Genomic DNA, 26,401 nt, shown 5'->3' on the forward strand with positions numbered 1-26,401 from the left:
TATGTCTTATTTTCAGGGGATGTCTTATTTTTCTGTGTTCTGTTCGTCGGGCATGCTTCCAAACAAAAACTTTGCTACGTCTTACTTTCGGGGGATGCCTTATATTTCGCACTTCAGCAAAATCTCTGCTATGTCTTATTTTTAGGGGATGTCTTATATTCGGGAAACAGGGTATGTGCTTGTGTATCTTACACCACTGAATCCCACCACTGATTGTATTTTGATGGGAAAATGCAAAGTAAGTCCAGGGTCATACACAGCTAGGTAACTGCAAACCACCTCTTGCCTTGAAAACCTTGGCCATGAATCAGCTGTGACGATGGCGATTTTTTTAAAAAAAGAGGCCAAACCAAACAAAAAGATGAAATGCCCATTCTCTCTCCTCTTCACACACTCAAGGTTATCAAAAACAGAATCCTATAACAGCATGTAACAACACTTAGGTGAAAGTATCACGCTCTCTTCTTTTCACACAGGCAAGGTTATCAAAAGCAGAATCCTACAACAGCATGTAATGTAACAACACTTTATGTCCATATATATGTTTATATATACTCCTTTATATTTACAAAGCTTGATACTGCGGAAGGCGTTGAAGAAGGCACCAAGAGGTCCCACTTGATCTTGAAGTTGCCCCTGGATTTGAACTAAGTGTCTCAACTCTTTCTTCCATAGCCGTTCCTAGCAGATCTTGACACCCCTCCCCCCAAACCAGATCTTCTGTCACTGATGTCTTCCCCGCATGGTAGCTTCTTCTGAGGGAAAAATTGACCCAACTGGACCACTTTAATCTATCTGGTCCATTCAACCTTTAGACAAACAAACCCAGCCTTTGAGAAGACACAAGTAACACTAGGGGTGGATTTGGCCCTCAGAGGAGGGAGGGGGGTGTGCCAAATCTGGGTTAGGAAATTTCTAGAAGTTGCCGACTCCAACGGTGCAGAAATTGCACAGTTAGCTAAATTCTCCCGTTCCCTCCCCCTATCTCAACTAGTGGTCCCGGATCTGTTAATAAAGGTCAAATCGAAATTGTTCTAGCTCACATCCGAAGAGGGGAAACGGCCAGTCAAGAGGTTAAAGCAAAGCAACAGACCTTGGATTCAGGCTGCTAAAGGGTCAGTCCTGTACGCTAACCCTTTGACAACGCTGCCCAAACCCCAAGCAGGTAGATTGACCCCACAACGTCATACCTTGGGGCTTGTGAGCAACTTTCTAAAACAAACATGTTAAGGATATTTGAAGCAACTGGGGGGAAGAAGGAAGGAATAGGAAGCGAGGATTCCTGTTGTGGGTCTTTCTCTTCTCTCGTCTTTGGTGATTGCAGTCTTATTTATTTATTTTTTTATTTTAAAAAAACCAGTCCATTTGCACACTGAGGGTCGATTACTTTTCCTGGAAGCTTCAAAGATTGTCTCTTTGCTTCACGTTGGACAGCTTCACATTTTCCTCATCGTGAGCTTCGGGAGGCGGCTCATCGTGGCAGCCGACCATCAGCTGGTAGACTATCACGCCAGCAATGGCTCCCAGGAAAGGCGCGATGATGGGCACCCACCACCACTGCCGGCCCGTCCTGCAAAACACAAGAGTGAGGAAGAGGGGATTAGGTACAGTGCGGTCTCGTGGTTAGAGTGAACACCTGGGAGGCCCGAGTTCCAATCTCACTCTCTCCGCTCTCATGGTGCAGGGAAAATAACTTGGTTCTAAATACTAACAAGACAAAGGAGCTTATAGTGGACTATAGAAGGAATAGCTCAGGAATTCAGCCCTTGACTATAAATGGAGATCAAGTAGACCGGGTGGCTAGTTTTAAATTTCTGGGCGTTATGATTACAGAGGACTTGACCTGGGGCGTACAGACTGCTGCGTTGGTTAAGAAGGCCCAGCAAAGACTGTACTATCTGAGACTTTGAAGGAAACAACAACTGAATGTTTAAGGAAACAACAACAGAAACAACTACTTCTCCTCTAATTGACTGCCTGTCAAATACTTGATACTTTCAAATACTTAATTTTGTTTCTAGAAATCAAAAGAAGGATACTTTCCTTAAACAAGGAACTTTACCATATTTCTAAAACATGTTTTTAAAACAGCCCAACAGGGAGAATTGTCCTGTTTTCTACCTTCGCTAACCAGCCACATAGGAAACAACAGGACTTTGTGATTTTTGGACCTACTGGAATTTCTAATGGAAAAGCAGACCCAATTAGTAACCCCCTCTCGGCACACACAAATAAGTAGTAACCCCCTCTCGGGAACTGGTGAGAACCTGCTGGATCCCACCTCTGATCAATCCAAACACATATTTTGTCAGGCCCCTTCTGCACACACACTTTCAGTCCACATTCACAGTTGTTTGCGAGTGGATTTTGCTATTCCGCACAGCTGCATTGAAAGTGGATTGAAAGTGCATTATTCTGCATGTGCAGAAGGGGCCTTAAGAGGCATCGACTCTGAAGTGCCGCACAGAAAATAAGAAGACTTACGTGAAGACTTCTGAGCCCCAGCCGGCAATGGCCGTGAACAGGCGAGGCCCAAAATCTCGGGCTGGGTTAACAGCATATCCGGAGTTGAAGCCCATGGAAGTTCCAATCACCAAGATAACAAAGCCGACGGTGAATGCCTCCAAACCTTTGGGGACTGGGTTGTTGTGCGGGTCGACAATAGCCAAAACGCAGACGAGCAAGGCGGCTGTGCCAATAAACTAAGAGGAAAGGAGAAGCGAAGAACATCAAATCTGATTCCTCAAAAAAACAATTCCCCATGCGACACGTTTTTTGGCTTCAGTTAAACCCAAATTCTAGCTATAATCCTTACTAATCGTCTTGTTCGTTTTCCAGAAAGCCCCTCCTGTGTTGTGTTTTTTAAAAAATATGAACATTTAAGATCTTAAGAACTGAAGTCTTTATTTTCTTTCCAGGGTTGCAGCCAGATGGGAATTTGGTCAGCATGAAATTGTGGTGTCATCTTCCGAGGAAAAAATGACAACTGCTAATGCGCTGTTTTGTTCTTTTATGAATGTGAGTCTCAGTTCTTCTCAGAATAAACTGTAGCCCTTCTTGGGAAAACATTTCACGGTTTGTTCTGGTATGCTTTTAAATTTTAAATGGTTTTTTCCCTGTTTGCTGCAATGCTTACAGGAAAAAGTCCTATCTACAGTACTTTATTTACAGCTAAATATGCCAGCCATTTATAGAATGGAGCTTAAGAACATAAGAACATAAGAACTAGCCTGCTGGATCAGACCAGAGTCCATCTAGTCCAGCACTCTGCTACTCGCAGTGGCCCACCAGGTGCCTTTGGGAGCTCACATGCAGGATGTGAAAGCAATGGCCTTCTTCTGCTGCTGCTGCTCCTGAGCACGTGGTCTGCTAAGGCATTTGCAATCTCAGATCAAGGAGGATCAAGATTGGGAGCCATAGATCGACTTCTCCTCCATAAATCTGTCCCCTTTTAAAGCTATCCGGGTTAGTGGCCATCACCACCTCCTGTGGCAGCATATTCCAAACACCAATCACACGTTGCGTGAAGAAGTGTTTCCTTTGATTAGTCCTAATTCTTCCCCCCAGCATTTTCAATGAATGCCCCCTGGTTCTAGTATTGTGAGAAAGAGAGAAAAATGTCTCTCTCAACATTTTCTACCGCATGCATAATTTTATAGACTTCAATCCTATCCCCCCCTCAGACGTCTCCTCTCCAAACTAAAGAGTCCCAAACGCTGCAGCCTCTCCTCATAAGGAAGGTGCTCCAATCCTTCAATCATCTTCATTGCCCTTCTCTGCACTTTTTCTATCTCTTCAATATCCTTTTTGAGATGTGGCGACCAGAACTGAACACAGTACTCCAAGTGCAGTCGCACCACAGCTTTACCAAGCTTTTACCAAGAGCTGAGGTTCATATTCATAAAAGTACAAAACAGTGCATTAGAATTTTCTCCTGACATTTCGCCTGCACCTGTGGCTGGCATCTTCAGAGGATCTGATCCTCTGAAGATGCCAGCCACAAATGCAAGCGAAACGTCAGAGGAAAATGCTACTAGAACAGGTCACACAGCCTAGAAACCACACAACACCCCAGTGATTCCAGCCATGAAAGCTTTAGACCAGGGGTCCCCAAACTACGGCCCGGGGGCCAAATGTGGCCCCCTGAAGGCATTTATCCGGCCCGCCAGGCATGGCGGCGATGGCTCCATTCATGTGCAGTGGGGGCTCGAGGGAGAGGAGGAACCGGCCCCAACGGCTGTTGATTGCAGTTACATGATGGCACCCCCAAATCTCCATGCATTTTCTGACCCAGAGTTGGAAACCTTACACGTGGCAACTCCTGCTCCGCCCTTCCCTCTCGGCTACTCCATGTGTTGCTCTCAGGCTTTCTGTTCCGCCTCACTCCCATTGGCATCAGCCAGGCTGGCGAATCGCTCGCTGGCTGCTAGGGAGGAAAGAACCCAGGAAGATACCTGATCCTGGGTTAGATGGAATGCTTCATTGGGAAAGTTCTGCTTTTTTTTTTTACAGGGGAAGGTATTCCACAGCCTCCCCAACAATATTTGGAGCCCACCCTGTACTTGACATACTTTGGTCACTGTTCTAAAAATAGACCATGACAGAAAGGCTGAAAGGTGAAATCAAACATTTTACAATCATTTGCGCGTAGGAATTTGTTCATAGGTTTTTTTAGTCCGGCCCTCCAACAGTCTGAGGGACAGTGAACTGGCCCCCTGTTTAAAAAGTTTGGGGACCCCTGCTTTAGACAATACATAGTGCATGAGCAGTTGTCATTTTTATCTCCTCCAAAGATCCCATTAGCCATCATGGCTTTTAAGCAGTATAAGAGCCGGGATTCTTCTCTTCTGACAAAATAGAGGCGCTCAAAAAAATTATAACTGTTCTCCAAATATGGAAGTCCAACTCTGCTGGAGATAATGTCTGTTTCCAGGGGGCATAAGGTCACAGAGCCTACCTAGTTCTGCTGCCCAGGGATTAGTCGTAATCACAAAAGACTGCAGGACATAGAGTCCACTCTCCAAATATGAAGGCCAACCGCCAGATAGAGAACTCCTGGGATTTACAACTGATCTCCAGGAGATAGAGAGCAGTTTGCCAGGACAGTAGGGGCCATCTTGGAGAGATCCTTTGTAGTATCATACCTCACTGAAGCCCCTCTCCTCCAGTGGTGGGATCCAAAAATTTTAGTAACAGGTTCCCATGGTGGTGGGATTCAAACTGTGGCGTAGCGCCAATGGGGCTGGGTGGGGCACGACGGGGGCGTGGCCGGGCATTCCAGGGCCAGGGCATTAATAATTTCTCTGTTACTGTAAAAAACTCTTACTGTAAAAAAAAAGTTCCTAATTTCCAGCTGACATCTTTCTGTCCATAATTTAAACTCATTCTAGCAAGTCCTATCGTCTCCTGCCGACAGAAACAACTACTTCTCCTCTAATTGACTGCCTGTCAAATACTTCATACTTTCAAATACTTAGTTTTGTTTCTAGAAATCAAAAGAAGGATTATACTTTCCTTAAACAAGGAACTTTACCGTATTACTAAAACATGTTTTTAAAACAGCCCAACAGGGAGAATTATCCCGTTTTCCACCTTCGCTAACCAGCCACATAGGAAACAACAGGACTTTATGATTTTTGGACCTAATGGGATTTGTAACGGAAAAGCGGACCCATTTAGTAACCCCTCTCGGCACACACAAATAATTAGTAACCCACTCTCGGGAACTGGTGAGAACCTGCTGGATCCCACCTCTGCTCTTCTCCCTATCCCGTGCTCTCACCAGCTTCACACCCCAAATTTCCAGATGTTTCCCAACCCAGAGCAGGCAACCCTTCCTCCGGGGAAACTGATTTCTGCAGGCGGGAGATGAGTTGTATTTCCTGTAGGTGACCAAACCTCACATGAAGCATGGCAACTCTGGTGAAATCCTCACTAGAGATTAATCCTGGGATAGTCACCGGAAATATCCAGGTTCCCTCGAGATTTCCTCACAGCCGAACCATGGCTCACAGATCAGTCCCATTTCTGGCGCTCTTCCCCCACCCCCCCTTTATCACGGGATTTTCCTGGACCTGCTTCTATATGAACCTTTTTGAAAAAAACACTCCAATGGGAGCTAATAGGAGATGGGGGCTACATATCTGAGGGTCCATAACTTTGGCCTCCATGAATCAAACTTCACCAAACCTGGACAGTATAAGCAGGAGAGTCTCCTACTGATACCACCCATGCTTTGTGAAGTTTGGTCCAGGGAGTCCAAAGCTATGGACTCCCAAAGGGGTGCCCCATCACCCACTGTTTCCAATGGGAGCTAATAGAATATTTGAGGGTCCATAACATTGGCCTCCATGAATCAAACTTCACCAAACCTGGACAGTACAAGCAGGAGAGTCTCCTACTGATACCACCCAGGTTTTGTGAAGTTTGGTCCAGGGAGTCCAAAGATATGGACTCCCAAAGGGGGTGCCCCATCCCCCATTGTTTCCAGTGGGAGCTAATAGGAGATTTGAGGGTCCATAGCTTCGGCCCCCATGAACCAAACTTCACCAAACCTGGACGGTATAAGCAGGAGGGTCTCCTGAATATACTCTGAAATTTTGGTGCTTCTAGCTTAACAATTGCACCCCTGGCAGCAGGCACCCTTACAAGGGGCAGGCCTAGACATCTTCACTGGAAACATGCCACAGTGAGGATGTTGGAACCTGGACGAAAAGGTGCCGATTCTTTTGAAACTTGGTTGTACATCTAGATTAAATTTTCAGTGGGAATTCGGCCTCTGTGAACCCGTTCAGGTAAACAACTGTTTTGAGACTTTAGGCCTCATCCTTCCTCCACTCACCTGGTCAAAAAATCCATTGACGGAGTTCAAGTGCTCTGATGGGTAAGTGGCGAAAATCCCAGCCGTGCCGTTCTGACCGGTGACGAACAGCTGGTTCCCGCCATGGGCCCAGATGGCATCTAGGCAAGGGAAGAAACCGGAAGTCTGATTGAAGTTTGGGCACCATATTTTTGCCTTGGTCATCAACGAGAAAGCTTAGTATGACTCTAGACTAGGGATTCCCCACCATTATCAGCCTGTGGGCAGTGGGCACCTTTAGATTTCTGACAAAGCATTCTGGGTGTCGGCAGGTACAAAATGGCTGCCACAAAATGGTACGATCAGAGGTGAAGCCGGCCACAAAATGGCTGCTAGGTCTTACCTACACTCACACAGTGAAGATCCATGGGTTGTGGCATCACGCCTCCTAGAATCCTACAGTATTCCCCCTACAGCGTGGTGTAGTGGTTACGAGCAGGTGGCTTCTAATCTGGAGAACCGGGTCCGATTCCCCACTCCTCCGCCTGAGTGGCAGAAGCTTATCTGGTGAACCAGATGTGTTTCTGCACTCCTGCATTCCTACTGGGTGAACTTGGGCTAGTCACAGTTCTCTCCGAACTCTCTCAGCCCCACCTGCCTCACAAGGGGTCTGTTGTGGGGAGAGGAAGGGAGTGCAGCTTGTAAACCACCTTGAGTCTCCTTACAGGAGAGAAAGGTGGGGTATCCACCGGGCCTTCGGAGAGACCAGCCGCTGACGGTGCCCCCTGCCCCCTGCCTGCCCCCCCCCCCCCGCTTACAAGGGTCTTTAACATCATTGAGACCCATTGTTTCTTTCCTGAGGAGGGTTGTATTTGTATTTGGGTCGTGGGCTACTATTTTATAATGTGGGGTCGTGGGCTACTATTTTATAATGTAACTGTTTTAAATTGTTGTTTTATCTGATGTTTTATATTGTTCACTGCCCTGAGCCCTGCTGGGATAGGGCAGTATATTAAATCCAATAAATAATAAATAATAATAATAATAAATAATAATAATAATATAAATCCAAACTCTCCTTCTTCTCTTCTCTACTACAATGACATTAGGCATCACACGCAAGCCACGCATAGTGGCATGCATGTCCCTGCCCCCCAGTTCTAAATTCCCAGTCCTCCCAGGGATGTGGCAACTACAGTCGTGGCCTCTACTCTGGGGAAAGCTATCCTAAACTGGTTTCTGAGCAGAAGGAAGAGCATTTTTTGTATTGGCCACAAGACTCCAGTGTGACGTCGTTCTTGGTCGGTAAGCAAGCATGCACTCTCGGCCAACAACCCCAAGGTTGTCTTAATCCACTGTCTCAGCCCCAAGAGGACACAACAATCCGGCACCTAGGACATATGACTTCTGTGTGATCATTATCATCTCTGGAGGGCTGAGTCTTTTAGTTTGTGTCTCATTAGGTTATGAAGAGTCAGCCACAAAACTGTGCCATTCCCACCTCTCTCATGGTGGGACCAGCCAATGTAAACATTTGGAGGGTAGAAATGTAAGTGCATTGGGACGTGTTCAGAGAGCCTGTTGAGCTGAGATAACGCTGCTGTGTTTCGGCGATTCGGCTGCTTGCTTGAGATAAGCCCCCGAGCCGAGTGTTCCAACAGCCAGAGAGTTACAGCACCAAGCTCTGTATATCTTACCCAGAGGGATCCTCTGTTTCAAACGTGTGTTCCTACAAATGTCGATTGAACTGGCTACCTCCTAAAGGTGATTCAATGCAATCCCATAGGGAATATTTCTGACAAGCCCCGCTGAAGTGGGGCAGCACAAAATCCCATTCCTTTCTACGGGGCCTGCACAGGAAAAATTTCTACTGGGTGATGCCCTCTGATTTCAGGATCTCGACGCTAACTGTCGTTTATTCCCCTTACCTGTCCAACATCTACGAAATGCCGCTGGGCCTTTTCCAGGGCCCGTTTTGACGCTTTTCCATCAGCCAATTTAATGGGCAGATTTCAAAAAATCCCACGACATAGGTCAGTGGGGGCAAACCTATGGCACGGGTGCCAGAGGTGGCACTCAGAGCCCTCTCTGTGGGCACAAGCAAACAGAGCGCCCCCCCACACACACACATCTAGGCTGGCCTGGGCCGCTGGGCTCGATTATTAGCACTAAACCTAAGACCCAGTTTTGGGGAAGCACTGTTAACCCCACTGATTTTCATGGGAAGAACTAAAGCGCGATTCTTTACCTGGGAGTAAGCTCGGTTGCTGGCAATGGGGCTTGCTACTGAGTAAACCCTCCTAGGGTCGTGATTCACCCGTTGGAAGAGTTGCACGGTTGCTTCAAAGCAAAGCCACCGACTACCACCAAGCTTACTCCTGAGTAACGCACGGCTCGGAGCCAACTGTTTTTATTAAACTAAAACCTCAGTATTCAGGTTAAATTGCTCTGTTGGCACTTTGCGATAAATAAGTGGGTTTTGGGTTGCAGTTTGGGCACTCGGTCTCGAAAAGGTTCGCTATCACTGACATAGGAGATTATGTGTTTGTAACTCAGGGGAAGTGGACTCTGTATTACATATTCTATTGCATTGTCAACTCCATAAAGGGGAAAGGGAGGCTTTAATTCATCCATTGTTCATTCAGTACAGAATTAAAGTAGAGTTAATTCCGATTCAGTTCTTGTGAGAATTTTACTGGAAGACCGAGTTTCTTTTACATCTCAGCAGGTAGCTAAATTTTGTACGCTGGCACATAATAAGCGAAGAATCATGTTAGGACCAAGAGCCAGACAACATGAAGGTGACCATAATAATGCTACAAGCTGATGATATTTTTTGTGTATAGACTTATACCATGGATTCCTGTACAAATTCGATTTTTCTTTTGTTTATTGTTCTTCCCTTTTTCTTGTTCTTCTCTACTCTTTTTTGCTGGCCTAATGGCCGTAATAAAACTGCCTGACTGGGTGTAGGACATTATAGAAACTACGGGGGGGACGGGGGGGGGCATTGCATAGATCCCATTCTGAAAATGGATTTGGCCTGTTTCCACGGGTTCCAGTCATAAGAACATAAGAACATAAGAACAAGCCAGCTGGATCAGACCAGAGTCCATCTAGTCCAGCTCTCTGCTACTCGCAGTGGCCCACCAGGTGCCTTTGGGAGCTCACGTGCAGGAGGTGAAACCAATGGCCTTCTGCTGCTGCTGCTCCCGAGCACCTGGTCTGCTAAGGCATTTGCAATCTCAGATCAAAGAGGATCAAGATTGCTAGCCATAGATCAACTTCTCCTCCATAAATCTGTCCAAGCCCCTTTTAAAGCTATCCAGGTTAGTGGCCATTACCACCTCCTGTGGCAGCATATTCCAAACACCAATCACACGTTGCGTGAAGAAGTGTTTCCTTTTATGAGTCCTAATTCTTCCCCCCAGCATTTTCAATGGATGCCCCCTGGTTCTAGTATTGTGAGAAAGAGAGAAAAATGTCTCTCTGTCAACATTTTCTACCCCATGCATAATTTTATAGACTTCAATCATATCCTCCCTCAGTCGTCTCCTCTCCAAACTAAAGAGTCCCAAACACTGCAGCCTCTCCTCATAGGGAAGGTGTTACACAGATCCCATTCTGAAAATGGGTTTGGCCTGTTTCCATGGGTTCCAGTCGCTGCCTGTCTGGCATGCATGTGAACAGGAAAAAGGAAAACGAGTTCCTTTATAACCACTGCAACCTGTCATACATTTGCTGTGCGGAACCCGCCTGTGTGTGAGTGAAATTTGTTGAATGACATTCTGATCCTTTCCGGCAGGGAAAAACCTGACCTTCCCAAGTTCATTTTGCAAAACAGAGCTCCATTCCAGGTCCATCAATATGGAAATAATGATCTGAAATACCATGCTATGGGGCAAGAGGCCCCCAAAGACGCTGCCAACACTCCCGCTTACCATGGTACAAGCCAAAAACGATGCCAGCTCCCAAGAACGCGCCGAGGGTTTGTGCCAAGGTATATATGGGCAGCTTTATCCAAGGTTCTCGGGCCATGAAGCACATTGCGAAAGTGACGGCCGGGTTCAAGTGACCACCTGCAAAACATTTCAGCGTTAGGGTCTTTACTCGCATGTAAGAAGAAGAAAAATGCTGCGTTGCTCATGCAAACAGGAGCGATTTCATTGTGTAAGCTACACGCTCCTCAGGGGTTCGATTGCTAACTCTCTGGGAGATCGGGTGGCACGATTAAACTGGGCAAAGTCTAAAGACAAAGGATATAGGAACAGGTTGGGCCGGATGAATGCGTGAGTCAGCTTCGAGAGTTTGAATTAAATCTGCAGGCGATCTTATGCATTGTGGCTCTTGGATGCTCTGCAAAATTGTGTACAGTTCGGATTACACGGGCCAAATCCCATGAGCTTAGCAAAGGACTCCTCTACAGCCTTCCTGTGTTGCCAACAACTCGTTCACAAAATTAAATTCTAGTGCACCAAAAATGCCATTTCTCTCTTCTTTTTTTACAAATAAAGTTTGTCTCGATAATGATCAACTTATTGATTTGTAACTATGTAAGAACATAAGCACATAAGAACAAGCCAGCTGGATCAGACCAGAGTCCATCTAGTCCAGCTCTCTGCTACTCGCAGCGGCCCACCAGGTGCCATTGGAAGCTCACATGTAATTTTATATTTTAATAGAATAAGCACCTTGGGAAACCTTCATCCAGACTATCTGTAGTGTAACTAGGGGTGTGCCCCCCCCAAAAAAAATTGGTAAAATTTGGATTCGGGACTAATGGACCTGGAATTCTTCAGAAGACACAGATATTCCACAACCCTGATATTGGGAATATCTCGATTCCTGAAAAAATTGGTCTATTAGACCCCAGTGTGAATTTTACCTTCCCCCCTGCCCCATGTATGATCCTGCTATAGAATTTCTCCATCAATTAAAATGTCATGTAAATGCATATGCTTTGTTTCAGCTCTGTTTTTAGATTTCTAATTGGTTTCTGATTCCTACTATTCAAATCCTATTGCACCGTTTATCGGATGTCCCATCCTGTTTTTTTCTTAATAATATTCTTTATTAGAAAATTTTTTTGGCAAAGTTACAGAGAGTCAATAGATACAATAGATACAAAAAAAGAAAGTTTAAAAAGCCTCAGTTTCAACCATCAAAATAATTTTATAATTTCTTGTCTTGTACGTGTAAAGTCTCAATTTCTTTACTTTATGTTTATCATATCAAAATATAATGAAAACCAAGACTCAAGGAGAAGAAAAATATTTGGAGAGTTAGGAAAGACCGAAAAAAGAAATAGTTATGAGGTTACATACCGTTAAAGTCACGGTATGATATTTCTCTGTTAGTTAAATTTGAATTAATTTCTAGCTTAATTCATTGTGACTTCACCTTCAGGAGAAGGTCGTAGTCTGCATTTTCCTCAATTTCTATATATATATATATATATTCCTCAATTTCTATATATATATATATATATATATATATATATATATATATTGATAGCCTCGACTTATGTTGTGTTAATTCCTCTATACCAGGGATAGGGAACCTGTCAGCATGGCCAATTGGCCATGCTGGTAGGGGCTGATGGGAATTGTAGTTCCTGAACATCTGGAGAGCCGCAGGTTCCCTACCCCTGCTCTATACCATCTGCACCCCTGCAAATCTATGGGGGAAAGCGGGCCGATAGATTCCCATCCATACCTGAGATCTGTCCAGCGATCAGAATTCCCAGGGTCACAGCAAAGCCGAAAGCCAGATTGACCGTCAGGAACGCTCCGTGGGATCCTCGGCTGAGGACAATTTGAGCCACCGAACCGCAGCCAAACAGCTGAAAGGAGAAAAAGATTGTTGTCAAATACCAGCTTGATGGGTTCTTTCGAGCAAGTTTCTAGCCCAACATGGTGCCCACTGGCATCTCTTCTCGCATCCAGGAAGCGTTTTTAGAAATCGTGCGGGGCTTTTGCACAGCGAAGCACCTGACTGCCCGTACAGATTTTTTTTCTATGTTGCCGCTACAGCACACGGATCTTCACTGTGTGGTCTAGGGGCCCTTCCCCCAGAAGCGTACCAGGGGTAAATGGCGCCCGGAGACAAATTGTCTCCAGGACTCCCCCGGGCTCTGCCACCCCCCTCTGCCCCCCACCACCCTAGCTCCACCCCTGATGCCCCAGGCTCCACCCCCACTGTCCTAGACCTCGCCCATGTCACCATGGACATGGGCAAGGTCTAGGGTGCCCACCTCCCCCCCCAACAGACTCCCCCTGCTGGATGGTGTCGAGGCATGCGAAAACAATGAGACAGCAGGACTTCCTGGTCACATGGGGGGGCGATTTTGCGCCCCCATGTGACTAGAAGAGTGGCGCCCGGGGACAAGGGGTACCCCTTGTCCCTAGGCAGATACGCCACTGCCTTCCACACATGCAGAACAATGCACTTTTAATCCACTTTTAACACACTTTGCAGCTGGATTTAACTGTGCAGAATAGCAAAATCCACTTGCAAACAATTGCAAACGTGGATTGGAAGTGCATTATTCTGCATGTGCGGAAGGGGCCTAAGATAAGCGGCGGCAGCTATTTGGTGGCTGGCTCTACCCCCTACAGCCAGTATTTCGTTGCTGCCCTCACCACACTGTGTCAGAATCCTCAATGTGTCCGTGGGCTGAAAAGGGTCAGGGAGCTCCTTTCTAGGCCTTGAAACGGCACGGAATACACTTAAAAGCGAGGCTGATGCCCCGTAAGGAGATTCTCCATCGATCACCCCCGAGCCGGTAGATTTCCAGCTCGGACTTATAGGACGTCAGTGCTTGGAAGAATGATTTGTTCCTCATCCACACAGTCCAAATGTAGAATAAGCAGGCCAATGGACACTGGAATAAACGACACAGGGTTGCCAGATCTGGATTAAGAAACATCTGCAGATTTCGGGGGGTAGGCATCAGAAGGGCAGGGTCCAATGGCATACAGTTCACCCCCCACCCAAAGCAGCCATTTTCTCCTGGGGAAATGATCTGCGTTGCCTGGATAAATTTGTAATAATGGCAGATATCCACCCCCCACCCCGCCACAGATCGGCAATGCTGTAAAGCCAGCGTGGTGTAGTGCTTAAGAGCAGGTGGATTCTAATCTGGAGAACTGGGTTTGATTCCCCACTCCTCCACCTGAGTGGCGGAGGTTTATCTAGTGAACCAGCACTCCTATTTTTGCCAGCTGGGGGACCTTGGGCTAGACACAGCTCATTCAGAACTCTCTCAGCCCCACCTGCCTCACAAGGTGTCTGTTACCGGGAGAGGAAGGGAAAGGAGCTTGGAAGCCACCTTGAGTCTCTTTACAGGAGAGAAAGGTGGGATTTAAATCCAAACTCTTCTCTTCTTCTTCTCGAAACATAGACCAAAAACCTCCAAGCATGTCACTTGCAGAGGTGGGATCCAGCAGGTTCTCATAGGTTCCCAAGAGTAGGTTACTAATTATTTGTGTGTGCCGAGAGGGGGTGACTGATGGGTGATTTTGCCCCGTGATTTTTGCCTTAGTTACGCCCCTCCTCTCAGCAGTAGCGCACAGAACTTGAAGCAGTCTAGCAGGAGGTGCATCAGCGTGCGTGGCAGCCTGCGCCTGCGTGCATTCGTTTCCCACCTAAGGACCAGCGCAGCGGCTGCGTCCTTGCCACAGCCCCGCCCAGGAATGCCCCGCCCCCGGAATGCCCGGCCACGCCCCCGTCGTGACCCCGCTCAGCCCCATTGGCGCTACGCCACAGTTTGAATCCCATCACCATGGGAACCTGTTACTAAAATTTTTGGATCCCACCACTGGTTACTTGGATTACCTTGAGGCAACGTTTGGACCTGATTTCTTTTACAGTATGTTGGCTACACACCACAGCATGGATTTCGGTTGCTAACCTCTAGGTATCAGATGGAGATTTCCTGGGATTACAGCTGATCTCCAGTTGACAGGGATCACTTCCCCTGGAGAAGATGGCAGCTTTGGAGGGTGGTCCCTGGAGCAGAGGCCCCTCCCCAAAGCCTACCCTCCTCAAGCTCCACCCCAAAAATGTCCAGGTATTTTCCCAGCTCCGAGCTGGCAACCTGGACAGTTTGTAAGTCACCCTGTAGAAAAGCTCTCCTACTTCCCAGAGCCGAGTGCTGAGACAGCCCAGATCTGTTTGTTCTCATTCCACCTGCCAAGCCGTTTTGCACCTTGTCACGACACACAAAAGATTCGGGCCGGTTTGTTTGCCTCCCGACTTTGTACAAACACAAATCGACAAGGAGGAAAAGAAAGGAACCCGCCAGCACCTCCATGTTGTGCTACACCGAGAAGAATGTTATCGTCCGGCGCGACAACTTCCCTGCAAGGGAGGTCGAGATAATTGGGCTCCTTCTGTAAACTGAGACCGATCGCAGCAGCCGGGGCTGATTGGAAGCGGCTAAGCCGGTTGGAAACTTTTCTTCCCAACAACAAAATGTGTTTCAGTTCAGGTGTTCAGAGATTTTTTTATCAAGATCGGCACTGTCAAATGGCTCTGGCTTGCTTGAGAGCAGTTGTGCAATGAAGACTCAATGCATGGCAGCTGTGAAAAAGGCAAACTCTATGCTGGGGATAATTAGGAAAGGAGTTGATAATAAAACTGCAAGGATCGTCATGCCCTTATATAAAGCCATGGTGCGACCACACTTGGAGTACTGTGTCCAGTTCTGGTCGCCGCATCTCAAAAAGGATATTGAGGAGATAGAGAAAGTCCAGAGAAGGGCAACAAGGATGATTGAGGGACTGGAGCACCTTCCCTATGAGGAGAGGCTGCAGCGTTTGGGACTCTTTTAGTTTGGAGAGGAGACGTCTGAGGGGGGATAGGATTGAAGTCTATAAAATTATGCATGGGGTAGAAAATGTTGACTGAGAGAAATGTTTCTCTCTTTCTCACAATACTAGAACCAGGGGGGCATCCATTGAAAATGCTGGAGGTAAGAATTAGGACTAACAAAAGGAAACACTTCTTCACGCAACGTGTGATTGGTGTTTGGAATATGCTGCCCCAGGAGGTGGTGATGGCCACTAACCTGGATAGCTTTAAAAGGGGCTTGGACAGATTTATGGAGGAGAAGTCGATCTATGGCTACCAATCTTGATCCTCTTTGATCTGAGATTGCAAATGCCTTAGCAGACCAGGTGCTCAGGAGCAGCAGCAGCCACAGAAGGCCATTGCTTTCACCTCCTGCACGTGAGCTCCCAAAGGCACCTGGTGGGCCACTGCGAGTAGCAGAGAGCTGGACTAGATGGACTCTGGTCTGATCCAGCAGGCTAGTTCTTATGTTCTTATGTTCTTAAGACTGCACGGCTAAAGGTGTACTTGGGGGGAACTCTCTAGGAAAAACTGGAGGGGGTGGGGGAAGGGGGCATAGTGTGGCCCAATACCTTCTCAGATCTCGGACACTAAGCCGTGGCAGTACTTGTTTGGGAGAACACAAAGCAGGTCTTTGCAGAGGAAGACTATGACAAACCACCCCTGATTTTCACTCGCTTTAAAGTCCCTTTCTGGGGCCACCCAGAGGCATAGCAAGGGGGGAGCCGCCTGGTGTACTGGTGCATCCTCCACCCCGGAACGCCCTGCCCCACCCTGGAATGCCCTCGCCATGCCCCCGGAATGCCCTCGCCACACCCACACAGGGGTGCATGCCCGGTGCATTGCGCACACCCTCCCTCTGCCCCCGGGAACTACGCCCGGGCCCACCAGAAGTTGGAAGCTAAGTAGGGTCAGTACTTGAAAGAGAGACCACCAAGGAAGACTCTGCGGAGGGGAGCGAAGGCAAACTTTGCCTCGAAAGCCCCTTGCTAGGGTTGCTACAAGTCAGCTGTGACTTTACAGCACTGATGTATGTATGTATTAAAAACTAAGAGTCTAAAAGTTCCTGGAAATGTAAGGATTTCCTTGCTGCCCACAAAGCCAGTCACGTCCTTTGGTGCCCGGGTTCCTACCGTGCCCCCAAACCTGGATTTGGTCATCCTTTACACCAGTGGTGGTGAACCTATGGCACGGGTGCCAGAAGTGGCACTCAGAGCCCTTTCTGTGGGCACGCGTGCACAAGGACCGTCATGTGGAGGGGCGGAAAATCGCACACACACACCCCCCCACACACACACACACACATCTAGGCTAGCCTGGGAAACAAGCTCGGTTGCTGTCAATGGGGCTTGCTTCTGAGTAAACCCTCCCAGGGCCATGATTCACCCATTTGAAGTGTTGCACGGTTGCTTCACCAAACTTACTCCTGAGTGACGGATTTCTAGACGAAAACCTCAGTATTCAGGTTAAATTGCCACGTGGGCACTGTGCGATAAATAAGTGGTTTTGGGGTTGCAATTTGGGCACTCGGTCTCGAAAAGGTTCGCCATCACTGCTTTACACTCTCACTTTTTTGGGTGGTTGTGCAGGGGCATAACGAGGCAAACTGCAGCCCTGGGCAAAACCTAAGTTGGATGCGCCCCCCCCCCCCCCCGCCAATGGGCGGCCACTCCACCACGACCAAAAAATGTTTTTGCACCAGGACATTGGTGCCTGCAGGGGGTGCATTTTTAGATACATCAGCACCAACATTTCAGCGTATTATCAGGAGACTGTCCTTATGCTACTCCCCAAGTTTGGTGAGGTTTGGTTCAAGGAGTCCAAAGTTATGGACTCCCAAAGGGGGTGCCCCATCTCCCATTGTTTCCAATGGGAGCTAATAGGAGATGGGGGCTGCAGTTTTGAGGGTCCATAACGTTGGACTCCCTGAACCAAACCTCACCAAACTTGACAGATAGCATAAGGACAGTCTCCTGATGATACGCTGAAAATTTGGTGCCGCTAGCCTAAAAACTGCATCCCCTGCAGGCCAAAAATGGAAAACCACCAAAAAAATACCCAAAAACGAACCCTACATTTTGATGCCCCCCCACAAGGTGATGCCCTGGGCAGCTGCCCACCTTTCCCAATAGGCATTATGCCCCTGTGGTTGTGTAGTTAATTTGGTTGAAGATGTCAGCCGCAACTCCCCATTCCCGCACACACCATCTAAGCTCTCGAAGTAACTAGGAGAAGGCAGGGTCGAATGCCACAACCCACCCAGCAGAAAAGTCCTTTTCTCCAAGAGAATTGGTGTCCTTAGTCTTGAAATCAGTTGTTATTCCAGGACATCTCTAGGTCACGCCTGAACAATAGCAACCCTGCCGGTTGGTGTGTGTTTACGTCTGCACGGCCGTCTTTCATCAGAGGTGCCTCATTTGACGATTGTTTAAGGGAATTCTGCTCACAAGCCCTCTTTGTTCTGATGTCTGAACGACGGCAAATACCAGTTAATCCGCCGCGCCGAGAACAGTCACCTGGGCTGTTTATCAGCCATACCTTAGCACAATGGCCAAGGACGCCCAGAAGGCGACGTCTGAAAGAGCCGGCGTCCGAGGCTCTTGGCCACAAAACGAGCTCACGGCCACGGAGCAGCTTTTCATTTCAACCGGGATATAAACATGCTAAGATCCTACAACCGAGGCCCTTCCCGCACATGCAGAAGAACGCACTTTCAATCCACTTTCACAATTGTTTGCAAGTGGGTTTTGCTATCCCGCACAGATAAATCCAGCTGCAAAGTGCATTGAAAGCGGATTGAAAGTGCATTGTTCTGCGTGTGCGGAAAGGGCCCGAGAGATCTTTTCCCCCCTCCTATCAGCAATGGGGATCGTGCAGTTCATCAGTAGCCACTGTCTGGGTAGCTGAACCCTTTAACCTCTTTGGTAGGTGGCCGTTGGCACGCGCAGGAGGAAGGGGCGCACATCGCTGTTTGAAACCAGGGAAGAGGCCACTCGAGTCAAATAGGACACTGTGGGAGTGCAAGGCCCTGCAGGTACATGCTTTCGCCTTGCCACAGCTGAAGAAGAAGAATAAGAGTTTGGATTTATATCCCCCCTTTCTCTCCTGCAGGAGACTCGAAGGGGCTGGCAATCTCCTCGCCCTTCCCCCCTCACAACAAACACCCTGTGAGGTGGGTGGGGCTGAGAGAGCTCCGAGAAGCTGTGACTCGCCCAAGGTCACCCAGCTGGCGTGTGTGGGAATGCACAGGCTAATCTGAATTCCCCAGAGAAGCCTCCACAGCTCAGGCGGCAGAGCGGGGAATCAATCCCGGTTCCTCCAGATTAGAATCACGAGCTCTTAACCTCCTACGCCACTGCTGCTCCTAATTAGTCTAATTCAAGCCCCTATCGTGCGTCCTAAGAGTTTTGCTTAACCCCTGAGCTATTGGGGTGTTGGTCAACATTCCAGTAATGTCCGTGCAACTCCAGCGGTGCCTGAAGAAGACTTGCTGTAATCAGCCGAATGCAATGAGCTCCCAGACACTGTTAATTTTTTTTTCTTTGTGCACAGTATATCTGATTGAGAAGCTAAATTGGAACACACCCTTCTGCTCTGCCTATCTGCATGCCGCAGGCTTTCATTTAATGCTGCCTTCATCTCTCTGGCTCTTTCCGGGCAGGCAGAATAATGCCCTTTCGATCCATTTTCTGTTTAAAAAGCTTTTTAAAAAGTTTTATTGCAAATTAAGAATTACACGTCAATCTCAACTTAGCACAACACTCTGACACGTACAGCAAAATCAACACTCGTCATAAAATTACACACCGAAACCTCCTTCCAAACAGAAAAGAGAGAAGAGAGAAGGAAAAAAAGGGGAGAGAAAGAAAAGAAAACGAAAAGGAAAAAAAGAAAAGTAGAAAGAGAAGAGAGCAAAACAGAAAGGGAAAAAAGAAAAAAGAAGTTAAGAAACGACTTCCAGTTAAAGGAACTTTCAGTCCACTTTCGATGCACTTTGCAGCTGTGCGGAAGAGCAAAATCCACCTGCAAACCATTGTGAAAGTGGGTTGAAAGTGCATTATTCTGCCTGTGCGGAAGGGGCCTACGTGATCAAGCTCTGCCTGCACCTTAAAAGACTCTCCAAGCCTGGCGCTAGTTTTGCCAATAGCTATATGCGCACAAGACAGAGAGGTCTGGAATGACGCCCATGTCTTCTGTGTTAGGTAAGCAATCCCAGACTGTCTTAATAGCAAGCAGGCACCAGGCAAATGACATGCTTCCCAGATGCAAGATGTCAGGTTCTCTCTCCCCTTTTACCTTCCTCCCAGATGTTATCGCAAAGGATGATCTGGGCATTACAGCAGAGACAGCGGAAGATAAAGAGGCTCAAAGCTCAATGACTTCCAGATGGAACCTTTCCTGCATTTTGCTCCACGGCGGAAAGCGCTTCGCAGGGAGCAAAGAGAAGCGTTTGGCAGCAGGAACAAAGGTGGTTGCACGGGTGTAACGCAGTTCCCAACCTCCAGGAAGGGTCTGGAGCCCCATCCTGTCCCGAACGACTTCTGGTCCTCCAAACTTCTTTCAGAGGGCAGCTGTGTTGCTCTTCAGTCAAACAGCTGCATTCGAATCTGGTACTGCCTTAGAGACCGATAAGATTGTCAGAGGATTGTCGAAGGCTTTCACGGCCAGATTCAGCTGGTTGTTGTGGGTTTTCTGGGCTGTGTGGCCGTGGTCTGGTAGATCTTGACAGCAGCCCGGAAAACCCACAACAACAAGATTTTCAGAGTTTAAGCTTTTGAGAGCCAAAGTTCCCTTTGCCCGAATATCTTGTTGGTTTGCAAGTGACTACCAGACTCAAATCCAGGTGTCCTCCAGACTACAGGAATCTGTTTCCCCAAAAAACATGACTGTTTTGGGGGGCTTACTCTATGCTATGGCATTCTACCCTGCCCCTCCTCAAACCCCACCATCTCTGGCTGCCCCCCCCCCCCCCCCCCGAAAATCTCTTTCCTGACCCAGACCAGGCAACCCTAACTCTGCTACCCCACCCTCCTCGAAGGGGAGCTGGGTGCCAAGAATATTACAGGCTTGAAGGGTGGGGGGAATGGGTGCTATCAGTCACATCGTGAGAAAGCGAATGCCTATATTTGCTAATGGACTTCAGGTTGCCAACTCTGGGTGGAGACACACCCAGAGGTGGGATCCAGCAGGTTCTCACAGGTTCCCAAGAGTAGGTTACTCATTATTTGTGTGTGCCGAGAGGGGGTTACTAATGGGTGGTTTTGCCACGTGATTTTTGCCTTAGTTACGCCCCTCCTCTCAGCAGTGGCACGCAGAACTTAAAGCAGTCTAGCAGGCGGTGCACCGGCGTGCGTGGCAGCCTGCGCCTGCGTGCATTCGTTTCCCGCCCAAGGACCGGCGCGGTGGCTGCGTCCTTGCCACAGCCTCGCCCCGGAATGCCCCGCCCCTGGAATGCCCGGCCACGCTCCCGTCGTGCCCCGCCCAGTCCCATTGGCGCTACGCCACAGTTTGAATCCCACCACCAGGGGAACCTGTTACTAAAATTTTTGGATCCCACCACTGGGGGGAGGTCAGCTGCAGATTTAGAGGGTTAAACCTTCTTGTGAGGGTGGGGTTTGTGGAGGGACCTCATAGGGGTACAATGTCACAGACTCTGCATCAGGAGAAAGTCCCCCACCCCACCCCAGTTGGTTTCGCAGGGACGGGGTCTTGAAGCAAAAACTGAACATTTGCAGGAGCAACTTGTGCCGTTCATTCAGCCCGACACCACCCATAATATTTTCCTGAGACAGAGGAATTGCTCAGAGACCAGTTCTTCAAGGGGGACCGACTTTCATTTCTTCCCAATGACATTCAGAAGGGCTAGATGTGAGTCCGGCGGCATTTTAGAAACGGACACAATTTTCGAGGTATGAGCTCTCCAGAGTCAACGCTCCCTACACCAGATCCAGTCAATGAGAAGAGTTTTCTCTGACACAACACCCTTGCGGTGGCAATTAAAATCTTCATCGTCCAGAAGTTCTGCCGATCTCAAAGGGCACAAAGAGTCATGCCACGGGAGATCTGTGCTCAACGTCTTCTACTTTAAAGAACAATCGTAATTTCTGAAGTGGCCACTTTGAAGATCAGGGAAGCAGCGGGGGTGTGTGTGTGTGTGTGTGTGTGTGTGTGTGTGTGTGTGTGTGTGTGTGTGTGTGTGTGTGTGTGTGTGTGTGTGTGTGTATTTTCTCTTGTGCAATTCCTCTGCCTAATCACATTTGTACTATCGAGCAGTGCAATTAACTCTGCCAAGGGCGGGAACCATATTCTATCTCTGCTCTGGACCCAGAGGGAACTGTTAAGGTCTAAAAGCCAGCTCAACAGGATCCAAACTCTTCAGGGTGAGGACTTTTCATTTTTACTCGGATTACCGCAAAACGTTGCATACAAACAGCCCAGAGGAATCGGAGAAAGAATGGCTTCTTTCACACCCCAGCCGTGCCCTAGATGCCAGGCAGAGCATGGAAGAGACAGTGGTTTGTGACGAATCTGTAACCGTCACATGGAGAATAGAGGCGTGAGAGATTAATAGCTGGGATGGAGAGGCGGCAGAGACCTTTCCTAAATCAATGGACATAAATTAGGAACGAGGCAGGAAAGAGACAGAGAGGATCACCCGGTGAAAACAGAGGCGTTCGTTCGTTGGAGTAGCTGTCCTTGGGAACATGGCCCTAAGGCAGAAGATCTTCGAGAAATACCGCGAACACCTCCTCGGAAAGCACAAAGGCTGGGATTCCACTGCTGATGCAAGCGGCGACAATAAATTGCAGGCCGGCAGGCACACTGCCTGGCTTTTGGCAGGCGCCAACACTTCAGCGGGGCTCGTGCAAGGGGAAGTCCCTGTCGACTGGGGCCACTGTTGTTAGCCAACGAGGAGGGCGACATTTGGATCATTCCCACCAGGCGTCTAAACATCTCTGCCCTGATTCAGTGGCCCCTTCCGCACGTGCCGAAGAATGCACTTTCAATCCACTTTCAATGCACTTTGCGGCTGTGCGGAATAGCAAAATCCACTTGCAAACGAGTGTGGCCGTTTCCCCACCTACCTCGCCTCCGCTTTGCTGTGCGCTTCTCTCAGCGCGCGTCCTTCCAGGCGCGCGCCCCGGCTTCCCCACGACCCCGCACTCTGCGCAGGGTCATCAAAAGGCGCCGTTGCAAGGAGCGCCTGGAAAGACGCGCGCTGAGGGGGCCTGACAGCAGCAGCATCGGGGCGTCTGCATTGTCGCTGCCCCTGTAGTGGGGAGGCGCGGGGGACCCCACGCTACTTGCGCGCAGCAAAAGGTAAGTGGGAAAACGCCCTGTGAAAGGGGATTGAAAGTGCATTATTCAGCATGTGCGGAAGGGGCCTCAATGAGAGTCACTTGTTCATTGGTGTTTAATTCCAAAAGGAACCTTTTGGTGTTACAGGAACTGAGCAGGTGACTTTGGAGAAGGGACCTGGGAATCCCCTTGAATAACCATCTCCAAATTCATCTCCAGACAGGACAGCAGAACCCCTGGAGATCATGACTGCTTTGGAGGGCAGACTGTACAGCAGTGGTGGCGAACCTATGGCACGGGTGCCAGAGGTGGCACTCAGAGGCCTTTCTGTGGGCACGCACAAACAGAGTCCTCCCCCCCCGCCCACACACATCTAGGCTGGCCTGGGCCGCTGGGCTCCATTATTAGCATTAAAACGAAGACCTAGTTTTGGGGAAGCCGTGCAGGTAACCCTGTTAAGCGCTGTTAAACCCCACTGATTTTCATGCGAAGAACTAAAGCACAATCCTTTACCTGGGAGTAAGCTCGGTTGCTGGCAATGGGGCTTGCTTCTGAGTAAACCCTCCTAGGGTCATGATTCACCCATTGGAAGAGTTGCACAGTTGCTTCAAAGCCAAGCCACCGACTACCACCAAGCTTACTCCTGAGTAACGCACGCCTCGGAGCCCTTTTCTAAACGAAAACCTCAGTATTCAGGTTAAATTGCCGTGTTGGCACTTTGTGATAAATAAGTGGGTTTTGGGTTGCAATTTGGGCACTCAGACTCGAAAAGGTTCGTCATCACTGCTGCACAGCATTGTACGGTACCGACTAACGTCCCTGTATTCTCCACATGTCCACGAGTTTCTTGACCTGGATCTAGCAACCCTATCTCACATCCCCTTCTGGTCACCAGGGAGAACCTGGTAACTCTAGTTAGGAAGCCAGGTGAGATCTTACATGCCAGTTTTGATAAAGCCAGTTTGGAGAAAGCCATATTTGTATTGTCGAAGGCTTTCATGGCCGGAATCACTAGAGCGTTGTGGGTTTTCCGGGTTGTATGGCCGTGTTCCGGTAGCATTTTCTCCTGACGTTTCACCTGCATCTGTGGCCGGCCTCTTCAGAGGAGATCAGGAGAAAATGCTACGGGAACATGGCCAAACAACCCAGGAAACCCACAACACTCTAATCTGTTATTTATTTCCCCAGAGAGAAATCTCGGAGACGTTTGCCAAAAATGTCAAGGACTCCCGTTCTTTAGACTTCACATCACTCAAAACGGGACAATGAGGATTCGTGCCAGAGAAAGGCACGGGCAATTCTGTTTCCTCCACAGTTCCAGGGCATGCACATACGCCACGCTCAGTGGGCAAAACCAGCAATACCGGTTTCTGAAGCACACACCTATAAGGGCTCCTTCAGACAACCTTTTTCCACTGCGTTCTCACTCTCAGGTGTTCCCAAAAGTCAACACAGACCACCGGAACTGATGGTTATAAAAAGGACGCTTTTGAAAGGCTCACAGGTGAAACATGCCATTCCAACTCATCTTTCTTTACTAGCAAACTGTGCTAAACTGCAGAGTGGGCTACTCCCCCCCCCCTTATTTTCTTACAGAGTTAAAGGAGAAGATAATCAAGGAATTTAAAATAGTTTTTCATTTGCCTTATTATTTATTTGTTTGCTTGTTCCATTTATACTCCACCCTGCACCAAAGTCCATGGGCAGGGTACATAATGGAGTTAAAAGCCCCATTAAAACATAAAACATTAAAATCCACTGGTTGTTGTGGGTTTTCTAGGCTGTGTGGCCGTGGTCTGGTAGATCTTGTTCCTAATGTTTCGCCTGCATCTGTGGCTGGCATCTTCAGAGGTGTATCACAGGGGGAAGTCTGTTACACACTGTGTCCAGTGTGTCTGTCACACACTGTCTGTTACACACTGGAAGTCTGGTACACACTGGGCACAGTGCGTAACAGACTCCCCCCGTGATACACCTCTGAAGATGCCAGCCACAGATGCAGGCGAAACGTTAGGAACAAGATCTACCAGACCACGACCACGCAGCCTGTAAAACCCACAACAACCAGTTGAATCCGGCCGTGAAAGCCTTCAACAATACATTAAAAACCACCATGAAAGCATCCTTTAAAACAGTCAATAAAAACATCCATTAAAAATGCCCACCCCTCCCACCCCCTATCTTTCAGCTGGCATTGATATGGGGAACTCTGACACAGGTCAGCAAAGGGTATTTGATTATTGAGATCTGGATTCAACAACCCCCCTATGAGCTGTGAACAAGACATTTGGTAGACAGGCTGCGTTATAGTACGGTTTCATGCATTCGTTATGCAGGGCACACTCAAGTTTGCCGCCAGGTGTACCCTCAAGAAGGACCTGCAGGCTGTCCTGAATTGGAGGGACATCTTTGGGAACGTGTTTGTCCTGCCCATTGTTAAGTGCACGCTGAACCCCGATGGGCACCCAAAAAAGCCATGCTCAAAGTCACCCTTGAACCAATCTCAATCTGTAAAATATGGCTCGAGTTGAGAATGCCTCTTAAAAGCTTCTTGGGAAAATTAACACAAAATTGTCCTAGCGATTGGGAACGTAAACATGAATTCGAGAAGGGCAGGGGAAACGACAGCACAACGCAAGAAAAATCGCACACGCTCTCTCTCTCTCTCTCTCTCATTGGGAGCAACATTGGATTGGTGCAGAAGCACGCACACTTTGGGATCACACAGAGCGCTTTGTGACTACCTGCTTCTGCACCAACAGGGGAAAGCTCCATCCTTGGCTCCCCCTGGCATTTCGGGGCAAAGCTTTCCATCACGCAAAGAGGAACGCTCCCCACACCAACCCAACAAAAACGATCTATAGGAGTGTCAGTATTGGCGAATCATGCCGAATCTTCTGCAACCATTCCTCTAAATCAACGTTCAACTATTAGCATTTTGGCACTGCTATCTCTAGGCACTGTATTGCCCACTCAATCGAAACCCCTTGCCCGGTCCCGGGGTTCCTAGTCCACTTACCACCAGCACTAAGGTCCCCAGACATTCGGCCAGCGCTTGCCGGATGAGTTTATTCCTGATCCTCAGCCGATGGCCCACGATTGACAGCACTTCCTTCTGCCTGCCCATGATACCGGCTGCCTTTTTCCTTCTAGGCTTGGTACAGACGAGAGAATCCCTCTCTGCTCTTTGCAAGCTTGCCTCTCCGCGACTCTTTATCAGATCAGAGACCTGCCTTGTCTTATAAATATGTTGGCCGATCTTTGAAACACCTCCCTTCAGTAACTCCACCCAGTTTCCTCTCAAGTGCAACTTTTTTTTTCTTGACAGTGTGAAGACGTAGTTGAGTAGGTTCACTGGCTCATTTTTTCCCCCTTTTCTTTCTTGGGTGACTCACTGACACGCAAACCACAATCCAGCAGAAGAGGGTGTTTGGGCGTGGACCAGTTGAA

The 26,401-nt window shown here is 48.4% G+C and overlaps 1 protein-coding gene across 1 annotated transcript; it reads right to left on the minus strand.

Annotated features, from left to right (window-relative positions):
- Window positions 1-526: 526 nt before the first annotated feature.
- Window positions 527-26,187, minus strand: AQP3 (aquaporin 3 (Gill blood group)). Its single transcript, XM_048502525.1, has 6 exons — window positions 25,971-26,187; window positions 12,515-12,641; window positions 10,741-10,878; window positions 6,842-6,960; window positions 2,485-2,702; window positions 527-1,570 (listed from the first exon to the last, which is right to left on the minus strand). The coding sequence occupies exons 1-6, from the start codon at window positions 26,076-26,078 to the stop codon at window positions 1,402-1,404; spliced, it is 879 nt and encodes a 292-aa protein (XP_048358482.1). The 5' UTR covers window positions 26,079-26,187; the 3' UTR covers window positions 527-1,401.
- Between the last annotated feature and the right edge of the window lie 214 nt (window positions 26,188-26,401).

The sequence above is a fragment of the Sphaerodactylus townsendi genome, linkage group LG07, assembly GCF_021028975.2.
Source record: "Sphaerodactylus townsendi isolate TG3544 linkage group LG07, MPM_Stown_v2.3, whole genome shotgun sequence".
Taxonomy (NCBI): domain Eukaryota; kingdom Metazoa; phylum Chordata; class Lepidosauria; order Squamata; family Sphaerodactylidae; genus Sphaerodactylus; species Sphaerodactylus townsendi.